This window comes from Ascaphus truei, chromosome 5 (genome assembly GCF_040206685.1).
Source record: "Ascaphus truei isolate aAscTru1 chromosome 5, aAscTru1.hap1, whole genome shotgun sequence".
Taxonomy (NCBI): Eukaryota; Metazoa; Chordata; class Amphibia; order Anura; family Ascaphidae; genus Ascaphus; species Ascaphus truei.
The window spans coordinates 301,687,360-301,700,904 of record NC_134487.1 but is presented as its reverse complement, the minus strand read 5'-3'; the positions used below and the strand labels follow the sequence as shown (position 1 = coordinate 301,700,904).

Here is a 13,545-nt window from a genome sequence, read left to right as displayed (position 1 = left end):
CTGATTGGCTGCTCTGTGGCCCCGCCTCCCAGCGCACTGCGTGTTTCCGGAAGACGTGGCGGTAGATTCTGTTCCAGCCGCTTCCTGCCCCGGATCCCGCACAGCACACACACAGCGGCGCCATGATCTCCCTCACCGACACCCAGAGTAAGAGGGGAGGTGTGTGTGTGTGTGTGTGTGTGTGTGTGTGTGTGTGTGTGTGTGTGTGTGTGTGTGTGTGTGTGTGTGTGTGTGTGTGTGTGTGTGTGTGTGTCTGTGTGTGTGTCTGTGTGTGTGTGTGTGTCTCTGTGTGTGTGTGTGTGTGTGTCTCTGTGTCTGTGTGTGTGTGTGTGTGTGTGTGTGTGTGTGTGTGTGTCTGTGTGTGTGTGTGTGTGTGTGTGTGTGTGTGTGTGTCTCTGTGTCTCTGTGTGTGTGTGTGTGTGTGTGTCTCTGTGTGTGTGTGTGTGTGTGTGTCTCTGTGTGTGTGTGTGTCTCTCTGTGTGTGTGTCTCTCTGTGTGTGTGTGTGTGTGTGTGTGTGTCTCTCTCTCTGTGTGTGTGTCTCTCTCTGTGTGTGTGTCTCTCTCTGTGTGTGTGTGTCTCTCTCTGTGTGTGTGTGTCTCTCTCTGTGTGTGTGTGTGTCTCTCTCTCTGTGTGTGTGTGTCTCTCTCTCTGTGTGTGTGTGTGTCTCTCTCTCTGTGTGTGTGTGTCTCTCTCTCTGTGTGTGTGTCTCTCTCTCTCTGTGTGTGTGTGTCTCTCTCTCTGTGTGTGTCTCTCTGTGTGTGTGTGTGTCTCTCTCTGTGTGTGTGTGTGTGTGTCTCTCTCTGTGTCTGTGTGTGTGACTGGGCGCGCGCGTGGTTTGTACACTGAGTGAGTGAGTGGGTGGGTGTGCGTGGTGTGGATGTACACACACTGAGGGTGGGTGTGTACACAGTGAGGGTGGCTGGGTGCGCGCGCCCGCACTGAGGTGTGGATAGCTGGGTGCGCGCGCCCGCACTGAGGTGAGGGTGGCTGGGTGTGAGCGTGTGAGCACGCAGGGGAACACTGAGGTCTGTGCAAACGCTAAGAGAGAGAGAGAGAGTGCGTGTGTGCGTGTGTGTCTGAACACTGTGTGACGTGGTGTGAGTATGCGCGCAGGAATACTGAGTGGGAACACTGAGTGAGGGTATGTGTGGTATATGGTTATATACTATATTTATGGATATGAGGGCAATAAACATGTGAATAGTGAGGCAGGACTCGCTGTACCAAAGAGCTTTCAGTCGAACTATGTGTTTGTGTAGAAAAGCCTGTGTGTGTAATACAATCGTTACATTGTTGGGGTTGAGAAGACCTGTATCCATCAAGTTCAACCTATGTTAAAGTTAGACAATGAAGTCTATTTATAACTGGACATGGACAAAAGTATAATCGTTTTATTCTCTCCCTGAAAAATAAATGCAATTGAACCCGATGCAACTTAGAAATATAGATCCCTCATTTGTCTACGAAATAGAAAGATAGACATTGATAGCCTAGAAGAACCGCTTGGTTCGCCCATTCATGCATTTTTCTATTGTGAAACCTCATCCCTATGGTTTCATTCATATTTAGTATAGCATAGTGTCTGTCCCAAGCATCTGTGGGTTCCCCATCTTTTATTCTTTATATAATGTTTTAGCAGGAAGTAATACATTGAGTGACCCCTCTTTCTCACGTATGTCCTGGGCAGTTATGGTGACAGTTTCAGCCTGCACCACTTCTTTTGGGAGACTAATCCCTGAATCTGTCACACTTTTATGTTCTTTCTCCTGAGCCTCCTACCCACCAGCTGACTTCTTATTCTAGGACTTCTTTTTAATCTGAAATCTCGGCAGGCGATTTCACATGGCGGTCAGTATGTGGGGGCTTCACACTGAGTGACGTGTGCGTGCGCAACAGTGTTCACAGGCATGTCTGAAAAGCTTGTGTGTGTATGGGGAGAGGTGTGGCAGCTTGTATGTATATGGGAAGAGGTGTGGCAGCTTGTGTGTAAAGGTGTCAGTGGGCAGATGGTGGTGAATGAAAAGGTTCTGTAAACAACGTGTGTTGTTTGTATTGGGGGCGCAACTGGAATGACATCAGTGGACAGGACAGTGCTGAGATAAGTTTGCGTGTGGGTCTGTGAGCAGCGTGTCTTTGTTGGTTGTCGCCAGCAATCGTCTGTTGGGAAAATATATTCTTTTAAACCTTTTCATAAATGTCAAGTCCAGTTTATGAAAGCCCCGCCAGACGAGTACTTCATTGTTTGATAGATCCCCTGGGCTCTCCTTGCACTGTTGCCCCTGACCAGGGGGCAGTTAATTTATTTTTGTTTTTGCTGGCGTTTCAATTCAATAATACAAAATCAGACGGACCAGCTACCTTTTGACTTGTTAGAAGACAAGATTTTGTGACGAGACAAAATCTTGCAAGATTTTGTATTTATTTTTAATCACAAAACACAAACTGAGAATGGTCGGGTTGAGTTACAAATGTAGTTAGCTTTATTTTACTTACTGATAACGCAGAATATTAGAGTTTCTATAGGATTAAATGGCCGTAATAATGCATAATCGCAACATAACACACCAGCGGGAACAAGAACGTTGGCTGCATCTGTACATGCTGTTTCATCATCTCTAGAAGTTGTTTTGTGTTAGGATTAGGTGGGGAGGGAGGACCGGTTCCCTGCACTTTAGTATTCCTTATAAAGCTGTGACCTTCCCACAAGCAATTTTATTTCACAAATTCAAGTAGGGGGGCCCTAAAAAAAATCTCTCCCTAATGGGTGATCGGTAAAGCTTGAGGTTAAATCATGCGTGCAAAGGCTGGCAGATCTACTAGACTTGTATATCTATCTCTCTAGAGGTATAGTGTCACTCCACTAACAATACACTGTGGCATAATCCGCAACAAAAAGTAGCACAAATAAAGAAGCCGGCAATACAAACTGTTTATTAGCAAAAACCAATGTTTCAGCTCTCGCTGCCTAAAGGCTCCACCCAATGAGCCGAAACGTCGACTTTTGTTAATCAGCCTTTTTTTATTACAAGCAAATAGAAAGTGTGTCCTGCGCTCTGGCAGTTAGAACCAGCACTCTGTGGTATCAATGTGAGTCATATGGAATGGAACAGGAAAGTATAAACGGACCAGGAGATAGGTCAGAGCTGGGCGGGGAAACCTTACCTATGTAAGCTCCCAGACCTCGGTCCTGCTCTCCTCTGCGCTCCGGTTTCAGGCGTGCAGCCTTCTGAGTGTACAGCATGGTAAGGAAAAGAATCCAGCGCCACAACCTGTGACAAACTTCAGGGCACTTCCGGGTGGTAGAAAATAACTTTATTGGGACCTCACGAACACACGGCTACACCACAATCTTGCAGCAAGGGTTTGATTTATAATAACCACACTCCTAAAGTGTTTTACTAGAGCTGTGCAATTGTCTTCAGAAATGCTTTGCAGCATTTGAGAATTGTCATACATTTTTGCATTTTTTGAAAAAAGTTCACATTGCAAATGAAAAGTTTTGACAGTTTTGTGGAAATGGCAGCGTACCAAGGGCCGCGCGGCCTCGCGCGCTGACGAGGGCCGCGCGGCCTCGCGCGCTGACGAGGGCCGCGCGGCCTCGCGCGCTGACGAGGGCCGCGCGGCCTCGCGCGCTGACGAGGGCCGCGCGGCCTCGCGCGCTGACGAGGGCCGCGCGGCCTCGCGCGCTGACGAGGGCCGCGCGGCCTCGCGCGCTGACGAGGGCCGCGCGGCCTCGCGCGCTGACGAAGGCCGACGAGGGCCGCGCGGCCTCGCGCGCTGACGAGGGCCGACGAGGGCCGCGCGGCCTCGCGCGCTGACGAGGGCCGACGAGGGCCGCGCTGACGAGGGCCGACGAGGGCCGCGCGCGCTGACGAGGGCCGCGCGGCCTCGCGCGCTGACGAGGGCCGCGCGGCCTCGCGCGCTGACGAGGGCCGCGCGGCCTCGCGCGCTGACGAGGGCCGCGCGGCCTCGCGCGCTGAATTTTAATGCCTGGTGACATTTTTACACCACAAAAAAAGGCAAAGTGTGCCTGGTTCGTGAATGCTGGCAAAATATTTCTCTCATCTATTAGCCTTTAAGGCACAATTGACACATCTAGAATGTGAAAATGCCGAGTGTTACCATCACCACAAACGTTAGAAAGGAACAATTCTGAAAAGAGAAATGTACTGTTGGTTTAATGTGTTTCTGGGCAGTTGCATGCAGATGTTTGAGAATGTATGTAAATCTTTATTTATATAGCGCCATCCAGGCACCTAGCGCTTTACAGTACACGTGACATAATATTCTAACACAATGGGAATAAACGCCCTCAAACATAAAATACGAAAAGGAGTTCCTGCCCCAAAGAGCTTACAATCGAAGTAGGTAGGTAGAACGTACAGACAGTAGGAGGGCGTTCTGGTAAGTGCTTCTGCAGGTGCCAAGGTCGATGTATGAGGCGTATAGTATTAGCCACTGGGCTTCTCATAAGCTTCGTTAAGGAGGTGTTTTTTAAGAAAGGCGCCAGTCTGCTATTGAGGTGTGGGGCATTGCAGAGGTGTGGGGCATTGCAGAGGTGTGGGGCATTGCAGAGATGTGGGGCATTGCAGAGGTGTGGGGCATTGCAGAGGTGTGGGGCATTGCAGAGGTGTGGGGCATTGCAGAGGTGTGGGGCATTGCAGAGGTGTGGGGCATTGCAGAGGTGTGGGGCATTGCAGAGGTGTGGGGCATTGCAGAGGTGTGGGGCATTGCAGAGGTGTGGGGCATTGCAGAGGTGTGGGGCATTGCAGAGGTGTGGGGCATTGCAGAGGTGTGGGGCATTGCAGAGGTGTGGGGCATTGCAGAGGTGTGGGGCAGAGAGGGAGAGGTTTTAGATACAAAAGGGGTCGAGTCATCCTTTCCCTTGTCAGCTGTTACTTCATAAGTGTTTTCTTTATAATGTCTTCGAACACAACTCGCACGTAGATCTCCTCTTTCATGTGAAGGATTTAGCGACCACGTTTCAGGCATGAAAAATATCATGTATTATAAATGTTATTAAGGTGAAGTGTCTTCCGCTCCTTTCTGTTTTGCAGAGATTGGTATGGGATTAACAGGCTTTGGGGTGTTTTTCCTCTTCTTCGGAATGCTCCTCTTCTTTGACAAGGCCCTGCTGGCTATTGGAAACGTGAGTTTATGAATCGAATGAAGTGTTGTTTTTATATGTGGCACTGCTGTTTGTGTGTAGCTCGAACTCGCAACGTGTGTATGCTTGAATACAGAATGTGTATCATTTGAAATGGAGATTAATAAACGGTTTAGAAAAAATGGGTTAAAGAATTAGGAGAACGTTTGCACAGTGTTGTAGTTGGCAGCAAATACTCAGACCTTTTTAAGTGATGGAAACATAGTGTTGAAACAACTGTACTGAGCATCCATAACATTATTGTCTCCGCAGAACAGATGTGGACAACGCCAGTCCTCGGGGGCCTCCAACAGGTCTGGTTTTGAGGCTATCCCTGCTTCAGCACCGGTGGCTGTCGACTGAGGCAGGGATAGCCTCAAAACCAGACCTGTTGGAGGCCCTTGAGGTCTGGAGTTGCCTACCCCTGCCGTAGAACCATTGTCATTTCCTTTTAGACACTGCATAGAAGATGCAAATGTTTGATCATTAACTGTTGGAATCACTGTAGCCGACAGCCACAGAAGGGTGCTAAACTTCAGCACGCCTTTACCCACATTCATAGAGCTTTGTCCCCTTTGTGTGGCTCTTGACATTTGTGTTGGGTTTACTTCCAAGGACACCTGTACGCCTTAGAACACATGAGTGTCTTACATTTTATTATAAAGCTTCTGATTAAGAGATTAACAGTCCTTTCTTGTCTTGTTATTTTAGGTTTTATTTGTGGCTGGCTTGTCCTTTGTCATTGGGTTGGAGAGAACATTCCGCTTTTTCTTCCAGAAACACAAAGTAAAAGCCACCGGATTCTTTCTGGGTGGCGTTTTGGTAGTACTTATTGGTTGGCCTCTAATAGGAATGGTCCTTGAAATTTATGGTTTCTTTCTCCTGTTCAGGTAACGCTTGCACACAACTCCCCAACGTGTATGGATGTATCTTTATGACCACTTGTTTGGAATCCTAACACTTCATTGTAGATTTAGGTTTAATGCTCAGGGTACTGCAGCATAAAACCAGTCTCCAGGGAACAGCACTCAAGTAATGAATCTGGAATCTAGATCCCAGAGTTTGTCTACACCTGAATACCACTTTGCCCGTTGTTCGCCTGGTAAAAAATGCTTTTTAGTCCTCTTGTTACTCTTCCAGAAAGTTGTGGAATAAATGTTTTACTTTTTCAATAATTTAGGGGCTAGAGAAAGGTCTGGGAGTGGTTGCGATGGGGAAGGTCGGATGATGGGAAATAGCACACTTTAAACGGTGCAGTCCCATGTAGCAAGCAAAAAAACACAACCTCTTGTAAAAAAATAAATACATTATATAATTGGCTTCCTTAAACTAATCCAACCATGCTAAAAGTTAAGGTATGATTTCTTTAATTTCTCTAGAAATAAATTACATTTATTGTGGCCTTGGAATTAGGGAGAGTCTGGCAATCCATTTTTCCCCTTATCTCTCCCCCCCCCATATTGGAACACCAATAATGATAGGGGCACTCTTGCTGTGCAAACTCTTGTCGAACACATCATGACAGACAAAAGGGAGCTGCAAGGGGACGTCCAACCCATCCCAAGTCTTAGCCCCAACATATTTACAAACGAACTTCAAAAAAATATTTATATACTGTATACATTTAGGTGTTGGACTTTGGCTTGAAAAAAGGCATCAGTAACCCAGATGGTTACCCCTTAAACGTGCCTCTGCCATTAGTACGGCGGTCCTAGGAGCTGATTGCCCCTTTTAAATGTTCCTTTTTTAGCATTTGCTGAATGCAGCGTTTGTAATGGACTTTTACAACTGCTTACTGTGTTTGTTGCCCGTAATTAATCTTTTCTATTCTTGTAAATGATGTACACAGAAATAACAGTGTACAGAATGGTGGCTGCGCTGCATCTGGTATCCACTTGCTTCTTCAGCAACGTCATATTTCAAAACTTAAGTATTCTTTTCATGATGGCAAGTAGGGCATGAAGCTATAAATGTGTCGTTTCAATGGCTTTTCCACATTCCATTTTTAAGGTAAAGTAGTATTTGCACTGACAAAACGATCTTTAAGTAACATTATTACATTAGGTTTAGAGCTCTGTAATGTTACCACCGTAGGCTTGTGTTTTTGACTTGCCTAAAATATTATCAGTTTATTTCCCCTTAAATAAAAATTAAAAACACATGATCCTGATGTTTGAAATAATTCTAGTGTCAACTAACTGTTACTAATCAATGATTCTGCAATGCCATAGGGCTTATTCAGTATAGTATGTACTGTAATAGCTCCTGCATTGGGTGTTATACTGACCACCAATCGCACAAATTGATCCGTGTTTACAGTAAATCTATTTCTGGTGTCACTTATTTCATTGTGTTTAAATGATTGATTATAGGGGAAATGACTGCAATTTGTTACTGTGCAGTTGGAATGTTATGCAAATATTTCATCCGACCACATGTATTACCTGCGGGATGTTGGAGTGTTTTTGATAAATGAGAGAATGACGGCACATTACATACATCTCACCGTGATGAGTGTCTCTGCTCTGCAGACCGCATAATGTTAGCTTAGTGAATACGGCAGGTAAAGAGCGCATTTTGTTTATCGGAGTCCCAATGACTTGTGTATATTGCCATTGTATTACTTTAAAATTATGCCATTTTACTCGCCTTGTATTTATTTTTACGTGAATCATATTTTATTAACAGCGAAAGGCAGCATTAGAATATAATTGGTTAATAAAAAACTAAATAGGACTGTCATTTAAAAACGTTGACATTAAGCACCTAAATCAGGAGTGGCCAACTCCAGTCCTCGAGCTACAAACAGGTCAGGGTTTCGGGATATCCCTGCTTTAACACAGGTGGCTCAATCAGTCGAAGACGGAGCCACTGATTGAGAACCTGTGCTGAAGCAGGGATAGCCTTAAAACCTGACGTGTTGGTGGCCCTTGGACTGGAGGTGGCCGCCCTGCCCTAGTTCAATACACCAGGAATCCTGTAACTGAATTGAAGTGAATGGATCAAAGCGTTTCCCTGCAATGGAAATGCGACTTGGCAGCACACTGATTAAAGCCTCTTCTAGCCCGGATACCAGATGTTGAGCAGGTGTCCTACTTCATTCCCACATCATTTCTTTAACACCATCAGTGCCCGATTGCCTGCAAAAATGGACGCGGATTAACACGCATTTTAGTTGGGTCACGTCTTGCCGTTCATTTCTTCCATTGGAGAATAATTAATTTAATTTATTTTATACGTTTCCAGGGGATTTTTTCCTGTGGTTATTGGTTTTATCCGGAGAGTACCAGTCTTAGGATCACTCTTGAATTTACCTGGAATTAGCTCGGTAAGGAATGATTTTTTATTATTTTTTACCATTTAAGTATTGCGGGCTATGGATCAACTTCTATTAGCTGCTAAACGGGAACAAATGGGCAGATTCATCACAGGAGATAATCCCATTGCTTTCATTAGGATTATTTTCTGTAATAAATCCTGGGCAGAATCGGTGCACAAGTTTTACAAATGAAAGAGTTTCAAGCCGTAAACCAAGCTCCTTTTTAAAAAATTTTTTATTTTTTTACACAGGATTGAAGCTGGGGGTCTCCGGAGCTGCCCCCCATTAATTTCAGCTCGGGGCACCCCCTTTCTTTCAGAGATACTTGCCTCCATAGTAGGTGCCGATAGCCGCTCTGCTCATCTGCCAGGGTTTGCAGTATGGCGGAGTTTCAAAGCTCCCGCGCCCTGCTGGCCAATAGGAAGCTGTGACGTCATCGGGTTCGGCTTCCTATTGGCCAACGTGACGCGGGAGCTTTAAACTTTAAAGCTCACCCAGAGCTGACATGAATGGATTTCATCTCCGGAGACCCCCGGCTTCAATCCTGGGTACAAAAAGGTGCTTGGGCTGCTCCTTTAAAGCCCTGATTGTGTTTTGTGATGTAATTCTGCATGGTGTGTAGCTGTTTCCTCTAAGAAAGTATTTGTATATATAAAGCATCTATGTTAATTATATATACTGTTATATTTATGCCTGGCGCGAAAGACCTATGTTACTGTCACAAAATAAGCGCCAATCATCGGATTATAAAGGCTGGGATGTTCTGAAGACAAAACTCCATAGCAGACTTATTTATCTGATTTAAACTTGTATGTCAGTAATATGTCTCTGTCTAGTAAAGGGATCTCTAATTCTAGTGATTTGTACATTTTAGTTCATGTTTTTTCTGCCTTTACATTAACGTTTTAAAATTCTTACTGTGACGTTCTATGCCGGTGGGGAGGAGGGCGGTAAACGTGCAATGTGTCTCACAATAACCCAAAACGCAGCGCACACATTCATTTTCTCGCACGTTTAATGTCCTGACGAGTATAGTCCTTGTTTAAATAGAAACTTTTTCAATGTTTTGTCCAAAGCCAACATAGGCTCAGAAGAAATCCCCCAGTGATGGTCAGTTCCAATATTTATCTTCTTGAGTCTATGCATGAATTACTAGTGTATTTCTTTCTTTCCCGCGCTTGCTTGTGATTCAGTAAGCAGTTGTGCTTTCTTATACATATTTTTCAATTCCATCTCATAAGTATTTCTGAAATCTACGTATGGGAATAGACATTGCAATTAGTGAAAATGTCAAAATTTGGGGGTTGGGGGAGTTTATTCCTTTGGACATTTGGTTGACACGGTTTTGGAAATGTGTGTAAATTGTAGAAAATATTTTGATTTTAGTTTGATTTCTATAACTTCTCTATTTTTCTTTGCAGCTGGTAGACAAAGCTGGTGAAAGCAACAACATGGTATAATTGTAATAAACTATGGATTTGGTATACTGTTACCACATTATTTATAGAGGAATACAAGAGGAAGTCACATCTGGAGGATCATTAAACACTCAGTCTGTTACTTTGAATATGGAGCGTTACCTGTCCTTTGTTTTATAAAATACAGTTGACCAGCCCCCGAAGAAGCGAATGGACAAACATTACTTTCAAGACTTGTTTTTGTTTTGTATCTTTGAGAACTTGCTGAGCCTACAGAATCCGGCACAACTGTGGTACCGTCCTTTGCACTTGTACAGAAAACAGGCTTTTACTGTAAAGAAATGAAGGATACCAAATCAGACACTCGTGTTAACAAGACGCACCTCGATGTGATGCATGAAAGCAATGCTGGGTGGTATTTTTTTTTTAAGTATAGAGAAACAAAAATGGGTTAAAAAAAAAAAATTAAGAAAACCAGGCTATTTCTGTGTGAATAAACCATGGGTTTTTTTTGTAAATATTAAGCTAAAAAATTTCTTCGTTATTTCATTCTCAATTTCCAGTCAGAATTGCCTTTTTTTTTTGGTGCCGTGTTAATCATGATCTTAATCTTTTCCCTGCTGTGAACCGGTGACATTGGTTGGCGTTCTGAAACGGTATACACGGTTTAGCAAGCTCCAAACCCACTACTGTGTGTGCGCGCGTATATATATTTGTCCGTTGGAGTTCCACCAGGTTTGTGACCTAATGTATACATCAAAAGAGGATCTTGTGTTTTTGTTCTAAAACAGTAGTTCAACAAAAATCGATAACCTGTGGTATGTGTTTTTTGTTTCCTACAACCCCTATTTTAATTTTGGAAAAGAAGGAAAATCTAGATCATGGGGAAAAAATGATGTTTGTTAAATTTTTAATGGACTATTTAATTATTTTGTTATTTTTACCTGGCCATGTTTTAGCGAATTTTAGGTAATCCAAAAACGTACTTATCAAACATTTGCAATTGTTCTAATACTGCCTAGTGCCAATTTTCTGTAACGTCTGGGTTGGCATTTGGTAACATTAAGAGTTTCTTGAGGATGGGAGTTGAGCGGCCCTGTTATACAGTAAATACTGTAGCTATAAAACATTACCTTCTGTTTCTTAAATAAAAAGTTAACTGACCTAATTTACCCCCAAAATGAAACAAAAATGATAGGATATTCTCAAGCAAATGTAATTTAAAAAAATAACATTTATCTATAGCTCATTTATCCAAAATGGTTCAAAGGAAAAGTCGTTCTCTGTGAGATTCTTTTTATTTTTTGTTCATGTGACTTTTGTAAGTGTTTAATACCCAACACTAATTGCTGACCAAATTAATATATATACTGTATTTCTGGTAAATATATAAGAATAGTGAGTTACTAATATAGTTTTTGCTATGTTTGGACAAAATGAAATCCAGTATCTTTTTATTGTAGTTTTAGAACAAGATTGATTTAAAAAAAAAATTTGGTACATGGCTGTTTTTTCAGGACTGACTCTTCAAGTAGCAAACACCATATTTATATTGAGGGCTATTGGCTGCAAAACGGGAGCAAAAGTTTGCACCAGATTAAAAAAAATAATTTTATAGGACACGTGAATTTTTTGTTTTGCTGCACATGCTGCGGGTTTCTCACTGCAGATTTTCTGCTGGGCGAATTTGATACATAACCCCCTTGGTGATTTTCTGTGTATTTGATAGTTAAAACCTTTAGTTCTACTACACTATGTAATACAAGGCAACGCCAGTCTTCGTAACAACCAAATATGCACGATTGTAAATTTCAGCCATTGAATTGACCCTGCAGCCATATTTTCGAAACGCAAAAGTTGAAGAGTTGTCTAAGTTAATAGTTTTTTCCAAGTTACAATATTCCTGCTTTTTTTTTTTGAACTTTGCCATCAAAATGAGTATTGCACCTCCTTTGTTCCCATTTTGTAAGGGTTATTTCCACAAATGTATGCATTTTAATGTAGACCAAACGCTGCTTTGAAACGTCAGTCTCTACTTTACTTTTAGTAAAGCTGCAGCAGTGGGACGAGTGGAAAATGAATGGTGCCGTCCCGCTCGGCAATGTACACTGGTATTGAGTGGAAGCGCTGGCCCCTGTAACACCCATCTATATATTTTTTTAATGTGTTTCACAGCTTCTATATTCGTATAAAATATCACAGGATATACAATAAATATTTGCTGGTTTGGAGGCTACTGAAGCATCATTTTAGAAATTCACAAGGGTGGTAATTTTGGGGGTTCCCTTTAGAAGATTTTTATATAAAGGTTTCTCCATAAAATAGCATTTGTGGGTACAGTATTTCTCACACATATGGTCGAGCTTGAATAAAGGTAAACAACAGTTGGACTCTCGCCTTTTAAAATGACCGACCCGTTGAAGACGTCTCACATCCATGTCTATTACAATGGGTTTGAGTTGGCCTTTTCCTGTAACAAACATTGAGCTAAAATGAATACATTTTCCTCTGTGATATTAAGAAAAGAGGTCGTCCTGTGCAGGTTGAGAAGCATGAATTCCCTGTCTTCTCTCGTATAAGTAAAGCCTGTTACTAAATACACAAACCCTCTTGTGACAGAGGACCTGATCAATAATAGGGATAACTCCCTTAAGGAAATTCTCTGTCCTTCAGGACAGGCTTGGGAATTGGAACTGACAATACTGGACATATGGGAAATGGAGAAGGTCAGAATACCATTTAGCCTTAAGTGTATCAATCACTTAGATGTTCTGCTATTGAGGATTCATTTGTTGTACATTTTTTTTAAAGAAATGTACTGTTTGGACAGTCTGCATTTTAGTAAGTAGCAGAAATTGATTTAGTTTATTTGCATATTGTACATTTTATTTTTTTGTAAATAAATAGATTCATTTTTAATTAAAATGAAAGTATTTTCATTTTCTTCATTACACATTACACGATGGCTAGTTGCGTTGGCTAGTTGCGTTGGCTAGTTGCGTTGGCTAGTTGTGTTGGCTAGTTGTGTTGGCTAGTTGTGTTGGCTAGTTGCGTGGAATCGTTCTAAATTCCTTGTAAAGGTCAAGTACAATGCAACTTTCAAATGCTCTAAACAAGAGTGAGTTTAAATGTTTATTTTCAATCCTTTGATAAAGACAGCTGTGAAATAAAGGTCACATTTGCGCATTGCTGTATGATACAGCTCTGGATAACTGCGGGAGTCATTTTTTTGTTGGCCCTTTTCCATCTGAGAGTTGCACTGATAAACTGATCTCTAAACAAATGTAAAAATAGTTTGATCTGCTATTGTTTCATAAATGAACACGTAGATAAGTGCAGCAGACTTAAATACTGTATATAGAGTATGAGAAGGTAACTCGTGCATGAGAGATCTTCCAACCAGAAGAGTGCAAAGGGAGAGAAACGGTTACAATAGGATAAGGTGTGCAGAATCTATAGATGGGTCCAGGACAGCGTGGAAATAATGCCCTTTGGTTAATGTTGTTTCAGTAGAATGAGGCTGATTGCAAAGGATCAAGGGGCAAGTAGGAATTTAGAAAGTTAAGCATGTGATAACGTATTAGAACAACCATCAGTCTCTGGGAATTAAACCCTATAAGCGAAGGCCGTTACATGAAACATTATATAGTTTTCATAATAA

At 42.5% G+C, this 13,545-nt stretch overlaps 1 protein-coding gene across 1 annotated transcript; it reads left to right on the top strand.

Annotated features, from left to right (window-relative positions):
- Nucleotides 1-26: 26 nt before the first annotated feature.
- Nucleotides 27-12,690, top strand: GOLT1B (golgi transport 1B). Its single transcript, XM_075602933.1, has 5 exons — nt 27-147; nt 5,059-5,150; nt 5,859-6,037; nt 8,394-8,475; nt 9,888-12,690. Exons 1-5 carry the CDS (start codon nt 123-125, stop codon nt 9,924-9,926), a joined length of 417 nt encoding a protein of 138 aa, XP_075459048.1. The 5' UTR covers nt 27-122; the 3' UTR covers nt 9,927-12,690.
- The last annotated feature ends 855 nt before the right edge of the window (nt 12,691-13,545 follow it).

Bases quoted from the DNA above. Each gene is read 5' to 3' on its own strand.
- GOLT1B (XM_075602933.1), top strand. From the start codon at position 123: ATGATCTCCCTCACCGACACCCAGA. The intron at 6,038-8,393 runs GTAACGCTTGCA...ATACGTTTCCAG, and splicing joins GGTTTCTTTCTCCTGTTCAG to GGGATTTTTTCCTGTGGTTA. The intron at 8,476-9,887 runs GTAAGGAATGAT...TTTTCTTTGCAG, and splicing joins ATTTACCTGGAATTAGCTCG to CTGGTAGACAAAGCTGGTGA.